Source organism: Sinohyriopsis cumingii, chromosome 11, assembly GCF_028554795.1.
Source record: "Sinohyriopsis cumingii isolate HCF-2022 chromosome 11, ASM2855479v2, whole genome shotgun sequence".
In the NCBI taxonomy this organism is placed as follows: domain Eukaryota; kingdom Metazoa; phylum Mollusca; class Bivalvia; order Unionida; family Unionidae; genus Sinohyriopsis; species Sinohyriopsis cumingii.
In genome coordinates, this window is record NC_142971.1 from 28,682,363 (window position 1) to 28,702,861 (window position 20,499).

A 20,499-nucleotide genomic window follows, 5' to 3' on the forward strand; every position below is an offset into this window, starting at 1 on the left:
TTACTCACATACTAGCTATGCTTTTAGTTCTGGATGCCTCTCTCTTACTCACATTATGACATACTAGCTATGCTTTTAGTTCTGGATGCCTCTCTCTTACTCACACACTAACTACGCTTTTACTTTCAGAGGGGAGCCACTGTACATATTTTGCATGTGTGTCTTTTTATTCTCTTATTTGAATTATGCCCTCTATTTCTCTGTATGCATGTCTGCAATATTTTATTTTCAAGCAGAAACTTTTGTTAAATGCATATTATAAACACATTTTATATGCATACAAAAATTACCATATTCATATGTAGTGTATTTTAGCAATGTCTCAGTAGAAGCTATACAATGTAATGAATTTTAAGTCATAAGAGTAACCGTATTAAAGTATTGTAATTTCAAGTTAGCAAAAATGCTTAATCAACTACGCTTAAACAAGAATTAATTTTTTAATGAATATTCACTACAAAATGGCAGTTGAAAAAAATATGTAACCCTGTTTTAAAACAGCCCCTGTAACATGTACATTAGAGCAAATGCTCACATTTCTTCATACCATATTGTTCGTCTCAATTTCTTTGTTGCTGATAAAACATTACCATAGCCCTTCATATATAACATACTAATACTTTAAAGTCGGAATATGAATGAAGTAAAAACCTTCTTTCCAACCAAATTGAGACGGACAGAATGCGAGTGCATCTATTTTTTTAAAAAGAGCTTTCTTAATGTAACCACTCACATTCTAGTTTTGTTACAACAGTCTACTGATAGGATTGCAAATCTGTAATTTTATTAATTATCTACATATGTGCAGTAATGTCAGGCATTGGTTACATAGTATTTGCTTCACTACTTTTTCACCTTTTGACCCCAAAATCATTGGAGTACTTCTAATCCCAAGTGAAAGCCATCACTGTTTGACAACTTTATACGATTAAGAAATGAAGTTGCAGTGCAGAAAAGTAGATGCTAAATGTCAGAACGACAGACAGTGTTAATTAATGCATAATGTGCTCTGCCATAAGGTAGACAATTAGAAATCCATACTTTCAACTGTGGCTCCTTCATTTGGGCTGTCCCAAGCTCTGGCCTTCTCTATAATGTGCCTGATGATACCTCCATCTTCTGTATCAGTCAAGTCCTCACCTGTAAAAGTATGTATGCATGAAGGCAAATATATACAATATGTGAGTTTCACTGGTATTCCAGATCATAACGCATTTGTGCATATGAATTTCTGCAGACATTTCCATATCACTGTAAAATTTTCATATTTTTTATTTATTTCGAATATATTAATTATAACGTCATAGCACCAATTATCTGATGGAAACAAGGAGTGTTTATCAGCTGAATTATATGTTTCCTAATACAATGTGTATACAATATACAGTCTAGAAAAAGCTATTATCTGTGTGTGTGTGTGTGTGTGTGCACATGCTTTGGATTTTCTTATTTTAACTGTGTCCTCTATTTCTCATTACACATATTTGCATTTAACACTGTTTGTAAGCAATATTTTTATGTTTGAGTAGAAAGTTCTCTGTTGTATGTTTATCATCAACACATTTTTTGAGTGTATATTTGCTGTATTGAGTGAATAAAATTTATTTCAGTGAGTGGTCAAAATATGTGATTTTTCACCCACATTAAGAAATATATCCATTATTCACTCATAAAAAGCAAATTTTGTTTTGATTTTATACTAATGCATATGGCCCAAAAAAATGTAAACAGATAAATGAATTGTGAAAGGTATCTGAAATCAGATATGTACTGTTTATGAACTGCTGTGTTGTATGTATACTTGCATAAAAAATAACAGTAGTAAAATAATTATTTTGCCTAATTCAAGGCAAAAAAACATAATTAAACTAGAATGTTGTGCGATTTCAACATCAGCACATTAGAAACTATACACTGTAATTAATTCTGAATGATAGGAGTAACTAGGTTACAGTATTGTAATCACATGTAGGTGAAAATGCTAAATCAATTCATGGCTCAAAAATACCCCAAAACTCACAAGATCACCAAAATAAAATTGTTACTAAATTGTCCATAATGCTCAAATTAAACAGCAGCTGGTTCAGTTTCTAATTCAATATTTATATTCATAAGCATTAACTCAAAACAACAACTGTAACCCATGCACTTTCTTACTTTTCTGAACATTCAGTGCAAAAGTGCACAACAATATGGCTTTTCTTAGGTCATACTTCAGCCATTGATGTTCCTTTTCCCGCATTTCTGCTTCTTTCTAAGTCGCTTCTCATGATCATAATTATGATTACACTGTTTACACTGTTAAACATATTTCCATATGTTTACAACTGTCACTATACAAAGCACTGAATGTTTTATTAACACACAGTTTGGTATAATTCTGGAGCAATCGTCAAGTCAACAAACATGACATTTTCCGATTGGTCAATATTAGCCTGATACCCTACATATTTAATTATCACCAGTAATGAAATCATTGCTTGGTGCCAGTATACCAGGATAGTTCCATATGTGCCAAGACTGCTGAGACAATAAAAACAGTAATTTACTTGATGAGTGGTTTAGCATCTGTCCATTTGCACCGTGTGTATTCAGTGTACCTCATCAAGTGCAGGATGTTGGTTGGTACTCAATTAACAAAATAAATAGCTCCATTAACCATTAAGGGAATTAATAACTCATGCCTACTTCTCAACTGTTATGATAGTAACTGGGAGTAATGTTCAATGCTCCAATGGATTAGTGATATCTAGATTTTAGCAGTCCATCAGCAAACTGCTAACTGTGGGATAATGGATTACAAAATTAATAGTTACATACTTAATTCTGAGCCATGTGCTCAATAAATAATATTTTTGTTTACCAGAAAATCAGTTGAAAACATTTCCAAACTAGTTTGAAGTTTATTTTAGTGCTTGATTAATGAAAACCAATTATAAAATGATTTTTCAAAGGGTTAATACAGCTGTTGGTAAAAAAAGATTTCAGACCTTTTCCAGACTGGTACACAACTTTTCTCCAGACCCATCTTGTAGGGGTGAAACAATATACATGTGTTGCATATGAATACGATTCATAATACTCAGCCTGCAGTACAATATGCTATTGATACACAGATGATCTTGTGGGTCTTTCCATCTTTAGAATGGTCTGTCAGTAGTACGTGGTGCCCCTTTACATGATTTGCTGCTTGTATTTCCAGCATGCAGATTACTGACAGACATATACTTAGCATCTATTTATATGTCATTCTCGTCTATGACAAAATAACAAAAATACTTTCAAACAGACTACCTGCAAGATGTCAGTGATTTTTATTCAATATTCTAGGCCATTTAAGCTGTTCCACTTGATCAGATGCAGAAATCACTTTTGATTTTTGATCAAATAAATAACTTCACATCTCAATTTTTCTTCTTGCTTAGTTATCTTAACACTGAAAGGAATATATGGTTTTGAAGCTCATGATCTCACAGCACTAAATTGTTTGAGAAAAGAAATGAAAATTGCTTTTTACTTTTAAATTGTCAGTCTTTTAATTTGGATTGGTATTCTGCCTTTTGTACATTTGCTGGAAGGATATTAACCGAAATGCCATATATATCAGACCCATCTTTAACCCCATTTTAGGAATCACCCACTGGTATTTCCATTAACACTTTCCCAGCTTGAATAATATGATGTCATAACTTTAACAATTACTGTCATCATAACTGTAATCAGCAAATATTTGCCAAACGAAATCGCCGTCTGAAGAACCACAATGGGAGTCAACCATTTTGGGTCTTCTTGGTAGCCGTATTTTAAATGTTCATTTGTAAAGCTTCATTGATGCAAGGTTTAAACCACTACATGATGCTTGTTCTCAAGCTAAATGTTGCCATTCATGTCAAGAAGAAGAGCCCAAATGTGTAAATAGTTGCCTACCCGAAAAATAGATGTCAAGACTAATGTACATTGTAGTGAAAAGCACTTTATGGCTGAAAGGTTACATAAAAATTAAATACTGCGCAGGAGTACATTTTCACATGTGTGCCTTTCAATCAAGTTGTGGGAGTTCTCACACACAACAGCTCTAAGTACACAAACTTTGATTTGTGCACCCTGGCAGCATCTCTGTTTACATACTTTCCTGAACAACTAATAATCAGTTTTTGTGCCAAGTTTATCTGAAGCTTTGCCAGTACCTCCTAATTGTCACACAGTGAATAAGCTACTTTAAATGCTGATTGGCGATTATTATTTATCCTGGACTGGAACAAACATTAACCACTAAAGGGAATTCAGTTTAACATATTTCAGTGCACAACACCAGTAGTGTAGCTTTCAAATTCGACTAAAGAAGGCAAGATAGAAATCAACAAAGAAACTTCACATAAAGATGTTCAATAAATGATAGTAAAGTACTTGATCTACATATGGAAAACATCTGGAATGTCTCCTTTGTGCTGAAAAACTGTTGGAATAAATTAATTAGCATGGCACTGACTGGGGTGGGGGGTAATATATACAAATCATGTCACTTTCTGTTAATTTTGTAGAATTCAAGTGAGTGTTATCTTTTTTTTGTTGCTTATACTAAATAAAATGAATGCCTGTACCTGCAGCAGCTGTCTCAGATAAATTTTCAATTTAAAGAGCAAGAAGGCAAACAAATAATAATTATTGACAACTGCAGCAAAAGTACTGATATACTGACCTATTGTTTCACCCCTACCATCTCCCCTACCATCTGGTACATGTATTCCAAGTCACTGTAAATATGCATGTGGTATCCGCATGATCTAAAATAGTATCCATCAATCATGAGTAGGTGATAGCAAGGTCAAGTGAGTCTTGCCAACCTAAGTGAACCTGTATGCAGCAGCTGATATCTCATCCAACCCCAAGATACAACTTAAATAAAACATAGCATCCCAAAATTCCATGTTTCCTAGACCTTTCAGAAAAAATCTCTATTTTAGACACTTTTCCCCATACTTTCCAGACTTTGTATGATCCCTGTTCACATAACAAAATACTTTATTTTCATGTCTTAGTGCATAATCAGGACAATTATAAGGCTCCATCACTTATAAATGTTGACAATTTGTTTGGGAGCTCGCATAAGCGGTATATATAAGAGGAAGTAATGTGAAGTTGCTCACTTACTGTAGCAGGCATAGTCTTGAACCGCAGAAGTGCAAGTCTTTATAAACAAAAGGTGAATAGCTATGAGTAGTTAATATGCTGAGAAGTTCTAAATAGTCAAGTATGATGACATTAGGCTACATTCATCTCTAGCCTACAAGATAAAAACTTTCAAAGGGCAGAATATCAAACCAACTTGAGTTTCGAAGCTTTAAACAGTTTATTACCATGCCAATCAATTAGTTCCACTTCAAATATAAGTACTGCATTTCCTGGAATCTTGGGTGGGGATCCGGATCTTCCATATCCATACTCTGGTCGAATTGTGAATTTTGCTACCTCTCCTTTCTTCATAGTGGCTATTCCCAGATCCCATCCTTGAATTACTTTCCCTGCATGAGATGAGAAGACATCTTATAAGTAAAATATATGTATATTCTAAACCAATGACTATGTGTGAAAGGTACTCCTGGACTATTGTTTATTTCCTATTTTAAAGCTAGTCAAGCAAATGCTAATTTTCATACTTTAAACGCTTTACCTTATCCTGCCATTCATGCCCTCTAGGCATTCTGACTGCTGGAATCTACCTTTTCTGGCCATTCATGCCCTCTGTGCATACTGACTGCTGGAATCTACCGTTTCACACCCTTTGGGCATACTGACTGCTGGAATCTACCTTTTCTCGCCATTCATGCCCTCTGCGCATACTGACTGCTGGAATCTACCGTTTCACACCCTTTGGGCATACTGACTGCTGGAATATACCTTTTCTGGCCATTCATACCCTCTGGGCATACTGACTGCTGGAATCTACCGTTTCACACCCTTTGGGCATGCTGACTGCTGGAATCTACCTTTTCTGGCCATTCATGCCCCCTAGGCATACTGACTGCTGGAATCTACCATTTCTGGCCATTCATGCCCTCTGGGCATGCTGACTGCTGGAATCTATCTTATCTGGCCATTCATGCCCTCTAGGCATACTGACTGCTGAAATCTACCTCTATTCATTCACATCCTGTGATACTACAGTACGTGGTCATTGATAACTGTTGAATGTGCTCAAGTTCTATCCATTGAGTCAATGCAGTAAAATTAATTAATGAAAAGCACTTTATCAATATCAGCATCCATTTCCTTTATGAACTAATTAAATGACTATAGTTGGTCTTCCTTTTTTTAAAATGATTATGCAGAGGACTTCAACATGCATTACTCAGTTTCAAATAAAACAATTATGCTAAAGAAACAGTCTATGTTTACATTAAAGTAAATGACAAAATGTATTGTTGTGATGATTTTTGCAGAAGTAGTTGTCACATGAGGTATATCTATTCTATTTGAATAAATTGAGTTTACTAAATTATGTTTAAAAGGAATGATGAGGATAATTCAGAGAAAGAAAATTCCTGTCAAAATGGAAGGATAAAATTAAGCCTGCCATTGAATCTGAGATAACTATTCTTCCATAAGCCAAATTCTGTGACAGCAAAAAAAAAGTCAAATAGGATACAAATAGGATACAACTAAGAGACAAAGAAGTGTTCAGCCACATTAGGCTGATAATTAGCCATGTCTTGAAGTGATCGACTCCAAAGAAAAGATTTCTGAAGTTCTTTCAAACAACATCCCAAACTGACACAATTTGGAAATGTATTTGTAATGAAAGTGACAAGTTCAGGATTGAATCAAGCAAGTCTCAGAACAGTTTTGGACGTCACATGGTGAGAGGATGATCCAGTGGGCAAACATCAGGACTCCATTTTTGCAGAAGACACATTTGCAATGGGCATATGAGAAGGCAACCTAAGACCCTAAGATCCACTAATGCATTCAGCAAGCCTAGTAGGCAAAGGAATTCCCTCGAAAAAAGGTGCTACCATGGGTTGTATTTCACTGTCCAAAACGAAATATGTTGTCTGTGTATTATGTGTGTGTGATTTGGATTTTTTAATGTAGCTTTAACAATTCTGCAGACATAATCGTTACAATGTCTACAGTGTGGCAGTTTAAAGTGATGTCTAGAATTGGAGCATCATGCTGCAGACATGTAGCATGATGTCCCACCCAGTCACATTATACTGACACCAGGCCGACCAGTGATAACACTAACCTCTTAAAGCTGAGTGCCAAGCGAGGCAGCTGTTAGTATCATCTTTTATAAGTGTTTGGTATGACTCAGCCGGGGTTCAAACCCATGATCTCCCGCATCTGAGGCTCTAACCACTAGACAACTGGAGCAGTCTTGTCTACGCATTGAATTCCATACCTAGGAGAACAAATTGTTGAGATGGTACTAGTTCAGATTTTTCCTTGTTGACAATAAGTCCAGATTGGTAACAAGGGTTATCACATCTTGTTAGACTGAACTCACTGCTGCAGAATGGTGTCCAGGTAACTTAATGTTGTTACTACAGAAATGGTCCTGACATGTGCTATTACTCGATGTGTCAGATGATTGAAGACAAAGGAGCTGATGTTGAGCCATAACTGGTGTACCATGAATTGGTATAGGATGCTGTAGGTGAATCACAGGAACGTCCTGTGAGCCTTGTGAATAGAGACATAAAGGCATGCGCTGTTTAACCCCAAACTGATGAAGTCTCCCTCATGGATGGCATTCAAAATGTGCTGTGATGTTTCCAATGGCAACCAAGCTTAGGCCAATGACCAAATGTAGAGTGTCGCTTGCCTTTGGGACCAAGAAAAGTCTGGAATGAACAACAGGATGATTTTCATAGGTTTGTGTTCTATGAGGGGCCCTTAAGTTCTTTTGTTGATATCCAGTACTATCCCTGTCTCGATGCTGTGGTTGTGGGAGTAAGGGAAATAAGTATCCTTAATGGTTTATTTGTGGAATTCATCCATCTGGACCTTAAAAAGGTTACAGGATAAAGGCTGTGCTCTAAGCTCGGCCATATAGTGGTCCTTCAGGAAATTGCAGACAGAGAACATTAAGTTGCATTCTGGCAAATGTACTTGCAGCTGCAGTTACAGCATTGGCCAAAGTGTGCTGACAACTATGTTCAGTACTCAGACAATTCTTGACATCAACTTCAATGCATGCTCGAGGTACTCGGAGTGGGAGAAAGTAAGCTATTCCATCAGTTGGAATAAAGCCATAGAAATGAAAGTCCAACATTGAAGTCATGTAAATATGCTTACAAAATGCTAAATGTCATCAAAGGCCATCCAGAACATACATATGGAGGGTGGCATTGTTATCCACAAAATGGCAATATCACTGTCAACTGCTGGGGTTTCCAAATTAAAGAATGGGGTGGGGGGCAAAGGTAGAACCTATGAGGAGCTGGTGATGAAGGCAGGTCAGAATGTCTGCAACTCTCTCAGACTATGAAAATAACTTAAGTCTGACTCTTCTGTTCCGTCATAAGAGCAACAGTGGCTAGAGCTCTGGTCCAGGTTGTTGATTGAGTGGGTGAAGGAGAACAAATCTCATAGGTGGAAAATGTCCTCAGTGAAGATGTGGAAGGCTGAATTTTCCCATGGCATCAGCTAGTGAAGAATAGATGACAGTACTGGAGAACAAGCAACATCATCTTGGTTTTGTGCATTGAGGCTAAAGTTCCCTGTAATGCTTGAGACTCAGCTGGCAAAGAATGACATTTGTTGCTCACCAACTTGTAGAATGCCCTGAATTTGAAACCGTGACTTCAAGGCAGTCACTGAGTAAGAGTCCCTTCTCGTGGCAGAGTGAAGAGAAAATGCAAAACGACATCTGTTGAGGCATAAGGAGCTATTCATGGCATCATGCCGAATTAGTGTCACCACACGGTATGTGGGTTAAACTGGTCCCTGCACACTTTGAATTTGACTGGAAGCCAGGCTGTTATTGATTGAGCACATAATATTGATGTTTGGCACTTCATGATCCCTAATATAGGGCCTAAGTCGCTTGCAACAGAAATAGACCATCCATGTGCAAATGACATTATGATCAGTTGACACTGGTTATATTGTGGTAATTTGGGTGACAGAGATGTATCAGAGCATGTCAATGTCTGACTCTTCATGTCTGAATAGTTGAATTATCTCCCTTTTCTCCACACAGTTTTACACTGAGGACAAGTCAGCATGCACAATGATGATGTTTTGTCCTGACCTGTGTGTTGTTTGCAGTTTGCCCATAGTTCAAATATGTAACACAAAATAGAACAAAATGTATAAAACTGTAGGCCTGACTTAGAGCACAATGTCTGTGCAGAGCTAAGTAATTAAAAGGCTGGTCCAGAAATTGATAACAGACAGTCTAATAAAGCAATGAAGCATACAGGTAAAAATATAATGACAATACCACCTGCACATGGAAGAAGTTATAAACCTGTGGGCCTGCACACGTGATGTTTGAATACTGTATGGGCACAGAGCTATACAAAAAGATGATTACGTGGAAACGAGTGATAGCAGATGATCTCAGTTATGATGCTATCTGTAAAAGTCAAGATCTGCCTGTACAGGTAGATCACTGAAGCATGGTATTCCAAGGCTAGGGATACCATGGTAAATTAAACTCACCTGAATGTATCAAAATAGATGGAATTATACATGTATGAAGAATTTCTGATGCATAAAGGTATGCACACAAATAAATAATGTAGCCCGAACATAACTTGTGACGTTGCATAAGTTACCCATGTGAGTGACTCAGTGCTCTTTAAATATGATGGAATATTTCTGAAGATAAACATGACTCAAGTATCGCCTATAAAAACATGCATGAGCAAGATGCGACTGAAATAAAAAGCATGTATATAGTGCTGACCTGTACTTGTTCAACCAGAGCGGAAAAAATACAGAAATGTACAGGAGTTTCTACACAAACACAATAAAAAAAAAACTTCACAGAAATTGGAACTGAGGAACCATTATAGAAACGTACACAGTAGGTGCAACAATATTCATTATGAGGCAATACTTTGAGAAAAATGTCCCAGAGACCACCCATACAAGTAAAAACACTTAAGTTGGAACCCAGATGCTACGAATGTCTTGGAGAAGAAACACCAATATGTACCCATTCATAATGGAATTACACATATATAGGAGTTTTATAAGTGCTAAAGACTTGCATATATAAAATAATTTTAGCAGAACTGAATATGAAGCCACTTAGGCTCCATCTGCAAGTACTTAATGTGTGATGATAACAAAGTGTTAGCAACCTGAAAACTCTGTCGCAATAGAAAAAGTTAGAAATATTGAACAAGCATAAAAACCTTAGAAATGAAAAACTCCTCTAACTTGCAGTGGTACATCTTCCCCGTAGATTCTGTCTTTTGCAGGTCTATCATGATGAGAGCATTATATGGAAGTAGTAACTGATGACACCAAGTCTTATACATAAGGTGAGAGTGCTCTTCCCAACAGCCACATAGGTAGGCAGGTAACTTTAAGCTCCCTTTAGCTAAAAGTAGTATCTAGGAGGACTGGATTTGCGAGGTAGTAGTAGTTCTCCTAAGTTATTATGACTGGGTGATGTATTTGAAGAAGAAAGCAACAGATTACGCTAGAATGTCAATCATCTTCATCAACCCGTGTGACTTTAGGTGTTCCCAAGGAAATGTCATGGGTCCTCTGCTGTTCTTGATCTACATCAATAATTTGCCATTGGGAGTTGATTCCAAGTTAGCCTTCTTACTGATGACAGCTTGATGTACGGACTATCGACTCATACAAGGATGCAGAACTGTTACAAGCAAATCTAGACTGCCTACGCCTAAATCAAAGGGAAAATGACTGGCAAATGGAGGTCAATTCTGAAAAATGCAAGGTCATCTGAATCACCAACAAGAGACGGATCATCCCAGCCATATATACCATCCATGGTAAAAAACTGACGATGACATCCAAGGCCAAAAATTTGGGAGTCACCATCAATATCACCTTATCATGGAACAGCTATATGGACTCTGTTACACAGAAGGTTAACAACGACATAGTGTTCCTTCAAAGAAACCTGTCCACATGCATCGAACAAGTAAAATGCATGTGCCAGAGGTCTCAGAAACATTTAATCATGTGTATTTGGATGACAATTTTGTATCTGGGATGCATCACTTATGCAGGAGTCCTCCGTATGCAGGCAGTGGCTGGGTTGCAAATTAAAAGGCTTGCCAGGCCTGCTTCAACCACCTGCTAAGTGGGAAAATTAGCTGTGCTGATATTTACAATGAGAGAATACAGGGGCTGAAAGACCTCCATAAGTGTTTGTTGTCATTATAAGAGAACATCAAAAAAGAACATGATGCAACAGATGGGCAGCAAGTTCAAAGACTTGACTAGCAGCTGAGTGGTGGGAAAATGTGTTGCTATTTACAATGACTGAATTCAGAGGCAGAAAGACCCAGAGATGTACATATATGGTCATCATAAGAGTTCGTCAGATAATCAGCTTCAGCTTTCATTATTATGTTTGCTTCAGAGTTAGTAGAATAAGTAGTGCATTTGATCTCAAACTCAAGACACATTGAGACTTGGTCAAAATGCCTTTTGCAAAGTAGAATATGTATTTGGGGGTTAAACGGCCAATTCACCAAGATTTGAATAAGATGCAGAAAAGTGCTAAAGTTGCTAGAACTAATAGTTCAGATGGAATAGAAGGTTAGCCAAGTGTAAGAAACTGTTTGATGCCTGGCACTAATAAGATATTTCATTCGACTGACAAAATTAAGTCTCACTATGAGGGACAGACAAGAGCTAATATGTCTGTGGCATACAGAATTTGGAAAATTAAACTCAATGGCAACCACTGGTCCTTCTCATCTGGACATTTAGCCACTTTAGGTATGCCTAATAAGCTTCTGTGGGGGGGACTGAAATTTTTAATGGTGGGACTCCTAGTTTTAAAATTCTAGCGATACCTCTCTGTGCTATAAATTTTTAGTATGTCCACAGTTGGAGTAGGTGTTGATTGTTTGGGACCAATCTACCAAATCAAGCATTGCTAAACTCGGAACCAGTAAAACAAAGGGCATCAGTTTTTTTATTGCCAATTATCAATGAACCAGCAGTGTGTCCACCATTATCGATCATTTGGGATGGGAAGAGCTTCAAACCTGATTACAACATGCAAAATCTGTTATGATGTGCAGGACTGTGCACACACTAGTTGAAATCCAAACAGCATACCAGAAAGGATTTTACACTAGAAGACATTTATGTAGATTTTTTATCCCCTTCAACAGAGCCAACACATACAAATACTCTGTCTTCCCATCAGGAATCCACCTGTGTAACTCCTTACCAGCTACCCTAGTCAATGCCAATTCCACTGATGCTTTCAGAGCTGGAGTTGGCATGGGGCTTGCTTAGTGCTGGACCAGGGATGTTTTTAACCTATTTTTAGCTGCACTTGGACCTTCCACCACATGTATATAGTTCACATCATGTGTGAGTATGTTCCAAAGGAACCCAACATTTTACTTGAAGAGAAAGACTGCTAAATAAGACATATTAAAGTGTTATGCATACATATACCATGAAAGTGGTGGGAGGCAATCATTAAGTTATAAGTATCTTGGGATTGGGATTCAAACTATTTTTTAACTTAAAGGAATGATGATAAGTTGAAATCCAAACAAAAATACACATGCAACAGATTTTTGGCGGAGCAATTTAACACCAGTCAGAATTTTGGAACAAGGTCATAGACTAGTCCTAAAATGTATGACATAGCACATGTTGTTTTTGTTTTAGTGCTGTCTTACTATCCAAATAACAGCCTTGTATATCATGTTTCGACGTCATTGGCATCGAAATGAGTAATTAAAGTTTCAGGAGCATCTCACACACTTGGCAGCCCACATCGACACTCTTCCACTAATTTATGTGTAATTAATATACTTACTGTGCTGTCTTTATCCTGGCGGAATGAAAATATGATCCTAGCAAATGGACGCATTTTCAACTTACCTATGACATATATTTGAATCTGTTGTAATGCGACAGTAGTCGAGGTATAATGAAGTTCAAGTAGGTATATGTTGGGGATATGTTTCTTGAACAAAACAAACCATTGCTTACAGTTCCAATAGGCATAACATATTTGTATTCGTTTCCTTAAAGAATAATATTTCAACTTAAACTGATTTCAGCAATCCCCGCTTTCTTCGCTTTCCTGCCAACTGAAATGTAGGCCAACGAAACTTGAAAACAGGTCCTTTTCTTTTGTGAGAATTTGAATTTATTAGAGAAAATAAATCAGAGTAAGTGAAGTCTGATTAAAACAACTTTACTTTGTAGAAAGTTTGTATTTTATTTGTCAGTTATGTGAAGTATTTTTGAAAATTTCACTTTCGTAACGATGTTAGTCGACATCAAAACACGCTACACAGCGCCGTTAGTTAGGCTGTAAGACGCACACAACAAATGACAGCGTCAAGGTCTTACATGCAGGACTAGGTCATTGACGAAAAGATTCAAAAATGGCAAAATCAAACAGAAAGTCATCCTACCCAAATACATCGGCGGGGGGGGGGGTCATTCTCCCTTACGAAAGTCTGCAACGTGCAATTGTTTTTCGGTAGTTCAAAATTTAAAATTATTGTCATTTCCAAGTCACCGAAATTGGGAGCAGCACTCTAAATTTATAATCGAAAGTAGATCTAAGTTGAAATTAACTTTAAGGCATGGTTAGATTTACCTCTTCCAAGATCAAACTTAAATTCTTCTCCTTTTGACCTGCTTGAATCGAACTCTGTCCCATCTTCAAGCGTCCCGACATAATGTACTTTCACTTTATCTCCCGGAGAAGGAGTCTCATCACCTGTGCCTGGCTTCAAAATCTCTTTTAAAATGCCTCCATCTTTGTTTTCTGTCACATCTATCCGCTTTGGTACGCTTTCTCTCTCATAGATAACGTCTGCCTTAACGTTTTCAGACCCCGCCATATTAGATTGTTACTAGGCCTAGAATACACCTCTCCACTAAAGGCGACTTGCAAGTTAATTTTCGAGAAAACTCGAAACAAACCACGTGATTTTCATTATTGAGTCAAAAAGATCCTTTACTGAACGATGAACGTTTTGCATCCGTCTAAACGATTGAGAATATCTATAATAACATTGGGCTCCAACTTGGAATAGGCCATTTCTCGAGAAATTGCATGGTCCTTGGCTAGGCCATTTCTCGAGAAATTACGCGCAACAACTTGGAATTCCAAATTCTCCGAGGTATTAATCGCTGTGTGTTTTGTACTTTAAAAATATATTAAAGTATAAGAATTAAATATAAGAATAATGACTCTTTACAAATAAATTCTAAGTACTATTCTGCTATCTAATTATTTCATAATAGTATTCGCACACACACATAGATAGATAGATACACACACAATATATTCATACATACATACATACATACATACATATTTTTAAAGTTTTTACCACATTCACGCAAGGGATTATCTCTTAAGTGGTTAACGTACAAGTCACAAATGTAGATCAAGACATTTATTCCAAATTCGGGAGGGCAGATATTCAATTGTTATGTCCGTCTCCATAAAAGTGTGTCATGTGTGTGGTCTTTCCATAATTTTCGTTTTAAATAAGATATAATTTGCTTCTTCCTTTATTAAATTGGGGAGATTATTCCAACAATAGACGGTAGAGTTTAAAATTCATTCCTTCTTATTTCTAGATTAGAGTTAATTTACGCGAAGTTATTACTATTTGTACGATTATATCTGTTTGACGGCGGCATTAGTTCAGAAGGATACAAACTGCATAAGAACGTCAAAATATACTGCTCATGGAAAACGTTAAGAACAATTTCGTCAAAAATGAGGTTTAATCGTGAATATATAAATTGTGTATGAATCATTTGGTTACTTTTCTGGGATTTGATTTGATGAAAACAGAAAGAAAAAAAAATACTATGCTATTACAGAAGTCAAGGTCATATAGACGTACATCGTACATTGTATTTGTGTATCTAAATTGTGTTCATAAAGATATTGTGTGCTATGTACATGTGTGCGTTTGCCTTCTCTGTCTCATTTTATTTTATGCATATCGCATTTATTGTACCTAAATTATCTGATAATTAAAAACGTTAAATCGTAAGGTGGCCTCGGGATGGTGACAATATATTGTTTCCATTTTACTCGTGAAAAATCTCCTTTTATCACATAGTCGGGACACTTTGCCCACAGTGTGTGCAGTTTCATATTTTTCATATTATACATGTGAACATATCACTTTATGTGATTCTGATTGGTCCAAATAAGCCCCAGAAATTAGTGTACAGTGATCTGTTTACTGATTGGCTCCGATCGTGGGAAAACTTCTTGGGTATTATTCGCGGTCAGCATTGTGGTAGCTGCGGGTGAGGAGGGCACTGGCTAGTTTTGCACGCTTGGTGATAACGATGTCTAGCTGGTGCCAGTGGCGGGAACGTGAGTGTCTCCGTGACACCTGGTGAATCTCCTTGCATTTGAAAAAGGTCTTGGTCACACATAGGCTGTGAAAGCAACCTATTTACAGCAGTCGCTGCGTATTATCGTTGATCTTGCCCCTTCCATGACAGCCGAGACAGGTGGACTAGGAGTCGTGGTCAGCTCCCACTCTTGCATTGAAGTCTCCTAACAGATAGAGGCCTTTAGTGTTGGGGATACTGGATATTGCCTGATCCAGAGCCTCACAGAACTTGTCTTTCCTCTCATGGGTGGAGCAGAGGATTGAGGCTTACACGCTGAAGATGTTGGCTGGGCCTGAGGATGTTGACAGGCGGAGGGCAAGGATTCTCTGAGTACCTGATGACGGAAGGTCATTGAATGCGACTAGCGTGTTCTTTACAGCAAAGTCGACACCGTGCTGCCTAGGTTCATTTGATGGCTTCCCTTGCCAAAAGAAGGTGTAGTCGGCCTCCCTAATGGTGCATCTGTCCGCCAGTCGGTTCTCCTGGAGGCAGGCAATGTCGACGTTCAGTCGGGAGAGTTCTCTGTCAATTATGGAAGCCAGGTCTGGTACGCGGAGTGTGTAGCCCACTTGTCGAGATAGATTTCTAAGCTCCACGCACCAAGTGAAGCAGAGTGGCCACGGTGGGCAGCACCTTACTGACTGTGGGCTGCCCAGTTTGAGGCGATGGTAGTTGTCCAGTGAAACACGGTGATCTCTCCCACCGTCGGAAGCAACCCCTGGCACCAAAGCTCTACGCCAATCGAGCTTTGACTTAGAACCGGTAAACTGCTACTTCCTGTGTTGCACCGACGCCATACGATGACGCTGAAGTGTCCTCTCCAGCGGAGCTACGAAGCCTGGACATGGCGGTATGGAAAATCAGCTGTTGCCCATGCAGTAGACCCCCTTCCCATCTCCACGCAGCTGGTGTACCCAAAGGAACGACTAATGCCGATATAACTTGGTACCAACGGCGTAGCAGGAGTTGTCAGAATGACGTTGAAGTCAATGTCAGACCGCCTTAGGGCCTCCAATGCAGCGGAGGTTTGGAGTCGGAGTTTTCCTTCTCCTATATGAGCTACCATCCAAAGTTTACGAGTCCCATCTACCCCAAGTGACTGGTTTTAAGGCGCCAGTGGCCCGGCTTCACACCTTCTCCTGTTAGTGAAAACATGTTCAGCCGGACTTCGAAGCTAAGCCACTCGCAAAGGCCAGGAGCTAGATTATGGTTGACAAAAGCGACCAGAGACACAAGCTGTATGAGGCATTTCTGGAGGAGTGGGCGCTTGTCTCCCACTCCCACCCCGGCAATGTCAGTCACATACATACATACATACATACATACATACATACATACATACATACATGATGTTCGTCCATCGGTGTCGATGAGGACCATTTACTGTCATCGATTTACTGGGGGTGAGTCCGGAGATGGTTGATTAGTCCGATCCGGGCCCGGAAGAGTCTGTTGCAGTAGGGACATGGATGTACAGGTTGCTGATCGGGAGTTGCAGAACTGTTGTTCCTTGATTTGCGCATATCACGTTTTTCAGCTGAGTCCACCAGACTTTTCTGCTCAAAGGCTACTGCACCAGCATTGATTTGACTACGCCAAGCAGATCGGTTAGCAGCGACATTCTCCCAGCCGTCAGGATCGATGCCTAGGTTTTTCAGCGAAGCCTTAATGGTGTCCTTGTACCTCTTTTTTTGACCACCGTGAGATCTCTTGCCTTGGTGTAGCTCTCTATAGAAGACCTTAGGTAGGCGTTCTACCGACATGCGGACAACATGGCCTGCCTATCGGAGTTGTGCCTTGCACAGCATAGTGTGGATACTTGTCATGCCGGCCTTAGTGAGCACCTCTGTGTTCGGTACCTTCTCCTGCCATCTGATTTTCAGTAGTTTTCTCAGGGAGCTAATATGGAAGTGGTTCAGTTTTTAACATGGCGACTATACACAGTCCATATCTCGCAAGCATAGAGGATGGTGGAGAGAACAACCGCTGAGTAGACTTTGAGTTTGGTGGCAAGCTTGATGCCTCTCCTTTTCCGGATATTTGAGCGGAGTCTGCCAAATGCTATGCTGGCTTTGGCAATCCTGGTGTTGACCTCATCGTCTATGTGGATGCTTGTGAGAACGTGCTGCCGAGGTATGTGAACCTGTCTACATTTTTGAGTTTTTGGTCATTGACAGTGAATGGATGGTTCCAGGTAATCTTCTCCAGAAGCTGGCTGATGCAGAACCTCGTTCTTGCTGGTAGATATGGTGAGTCTGAAGTTAGTGCACGCTGTTCTCAACTTGGACTTGGGTTTTGGCTTAAGTCTCCTCAACTTCCCATCCAGACGGTATCGGAGACCTACTCCAACATCGCTGACCTTCAAAGCATCCATCAACATTGCGGAGAACATGAGGCTGAAGAGAGTGGGTGCTAATACGCATCCTTGTTTCACACCATTCATAACTGCAAATAGTTTGGAATAGTTACCGTGGTCCTGGACTCTGGCAAGCATGCCATCATGAAACTGCCTCACCATTTCAATGAAGACTTCTGGACATCCAAATCTGGCCATGATGTTCCAAAGGCTTTCATGGCTGACAGTGTCAAATGCCTTAGTCAGGTCCATGAAGATGGTGTAAAGCTGGACATTTTGTTCAAGAAACTTTTCTTGTATCTGCCTGGGAGCAAAGATCATGTCAATGGTGCCTCTCTCCTTTCTGAAGCCACACTGACTTTCTGGCAGTAGGCCATGGTCAAGGTGTTCTTTGAGTCTGTTCAGCAGTAGCCTGGCGAGGACCTTGCCAGCAATGCATAGTAGACAGATTCTTCTATGGTTGTCACAGGATTGGCAAATGCCTTTGCGTTTGTAAATATGGATGATGGATGCATCTTTGGATTCCTGGGATATGCGTTTCATCTTCCACATCCAACAGAACACACACAAACACACACACACACACATATATATATATATATATATATATATATATATATATATATATATATATATATATATATATATATATATATATAAACACGCAGAATGTGTGACCGGTTTCACTTTATTTGTTCATCATTGCTTACATCATTAAATATACATGTATTCTGTTTCTACGTGATCAATGATATAAACAATATAACAAAAACAAGACGATGTCACAGCCTACATTTTTAACCTGTCTTATTCATTAATGAATAACTGACATGGAGATAGCCATATACAGCACATATTAATGGTATTTTAATATATAAAAATACATAAAACTGGATCTTAAAGATACATATATCTTTATTGATAAATATATATTTATCAATAGAGATCTTCAAGATATTTATATCTCTATTGATAAATTATATATATATATATATATATATATATATATATATATATATATATATATATATATATATATATATATATATATGTAATGAATATTTAATTTATATTTGATTTGTTTGTTAGTTTAATTTTTTAAAATTCCATTTCATACTGTTGTAATGTAACTTCATTTACTGGATTAGACATTGTCTAGAAATTCAGTTCAGTTCTGTTTGACCTGACTGTTTTATGTAAATAACTAATGATAGAAACTTTGTATCTAATGCTGGCCTAGTTCCTGACCTTGATTCAGAACCAGCAAGGGTTGAAGTAAACCACCTTTTTAAAATTCTTTCTCAGAGTAAGATTCATAAAGTGGATTATAGGCTATACATGGATTACGTAACAAATAACATGTAGCATTTGTTTAAAACTCTGGTTTTTCCAGAGGACTGACTCATATCTGGGCATCTGTTTGCGTTGTAGATAGATTTAATATTGATGTTTTGAGAAAGAATAGTGATTCGTACCTTGACACTTGAGAAGTTAAAATGTTTTATGTTGTGACCAGTTTTGGAGCTAATTTTGTTATTTTATTTTAGAGAAAAGTGATTCTTTTTCTCTGAAAATACTAATGCTATAAATTAATTATTGGACAAGGAGTTATAAAAATTTACACAGAATTCAAACACTGAAATACTATTTTCAGTGATTCAACAAAGAACTGTTGACACATAAGTTCGACGCTGACCACAACATACGTTATCGCCTTCCATTTTGGATTTCATCGGGACTCAAATTCATTTAGGACTTTTTAATAATAGGACTTATATTTTTTAATTATTGGAATAATTTTGGATTTGATTCATAAAACCGAAAGTTCTGGCAGCAGGGAGGGTGAACCTAACAAGGTCTAGAAGGGTTCATTTGCGAAAATGAATCTTCATACGAAAAATTAAAATAACACCAAACCGAAGCCTCTAACGGACCGAGATTTCTCTAATTGATATAGGTCATTTTTGTTGTTGTTGATGTTTGTCTTTTAAATTTTGTATGTGTGTTCGTTTACCCACCCGGATACTCATTTATTGTCGTCGCCCTCCCTGCTGCTGTAGTGTGGTGTAATTAAATCATTATTATATCAATAATGGAATCTCACACAACTAGATTAGGTCGAGAGCGACTAGAGGCAATTAAGAAATATCTTCCTGTTCGTGAGTCTGTCAAACAACTACAAGTGCATCAGGAGTCTCAGGTGGAAATTACAGAGGGTGCAGAACAATTGTTTAAACCTATTAAGGCTACCAAAGGTCTTCTTCCCACAATGGAACAAACCGCTAAAGCAACTGGAAAAAAAAGCAAAAAGAACTATAAAAAAAAATTTATTAATGAAGCAGCCGCTATTTGTCAGATATTAGTTACAGGTGGTATCATGGACATTAATGTTTCTCGGTCCCGCACTGATGAAATCATTGATGATTACCACAGTGAATGAGGTATACAATTAGATCAGTGACAAGAAAATAAGATGACTATATATAATGCTCAACGTAGACCTGTAATGGCCAAGGTGATAAATTCGCGATTACCAACATATAAAGCGATTGACGGAGGTGGACTCAGTGATG

General features: G+C 38.1%; 1 protein-coding gene across 2 annotated transcripts in view; it reads right to left on the minus strand.

Annotated features, from left to right (window-relative positions):
• LOC149787826 (peptidyl-prolyl cis-trans isomerase FKBP4-like) overlaps positions 1-14,140 on the minus strand; it is a 93,848-nt gene extending 79,708 nt beyond the window's left edge. Inside the window, exons 1-3 of one of the 2 annotated variants that reach the window (XM_089974045.1) lie at positions 13,796-14,140; positions 5,358-5,522; positions 1,042-1,140 (exon numbers count right to left, since the gene is read on the minus strand). In XM_089974045.1, coding sequence (XP_089830171.1) covers positions 1,042-1,140; positions 5,358-5,522; positions 13,796-14,042 — 511 coding nt within the window. In that variant the 5' untranslated portion in view covers positions 14,043-14,140. The remainder of the gene's footprint in view (positions 1-1,041; positions 1,141-5,357; positions 5,523-13,795) is intronic. The other variant, XM_089974046.1, reaches the window with a different exon arrangement.
• Positions 14,141-20,499: the final 6,359 nt, after the last annotated feature.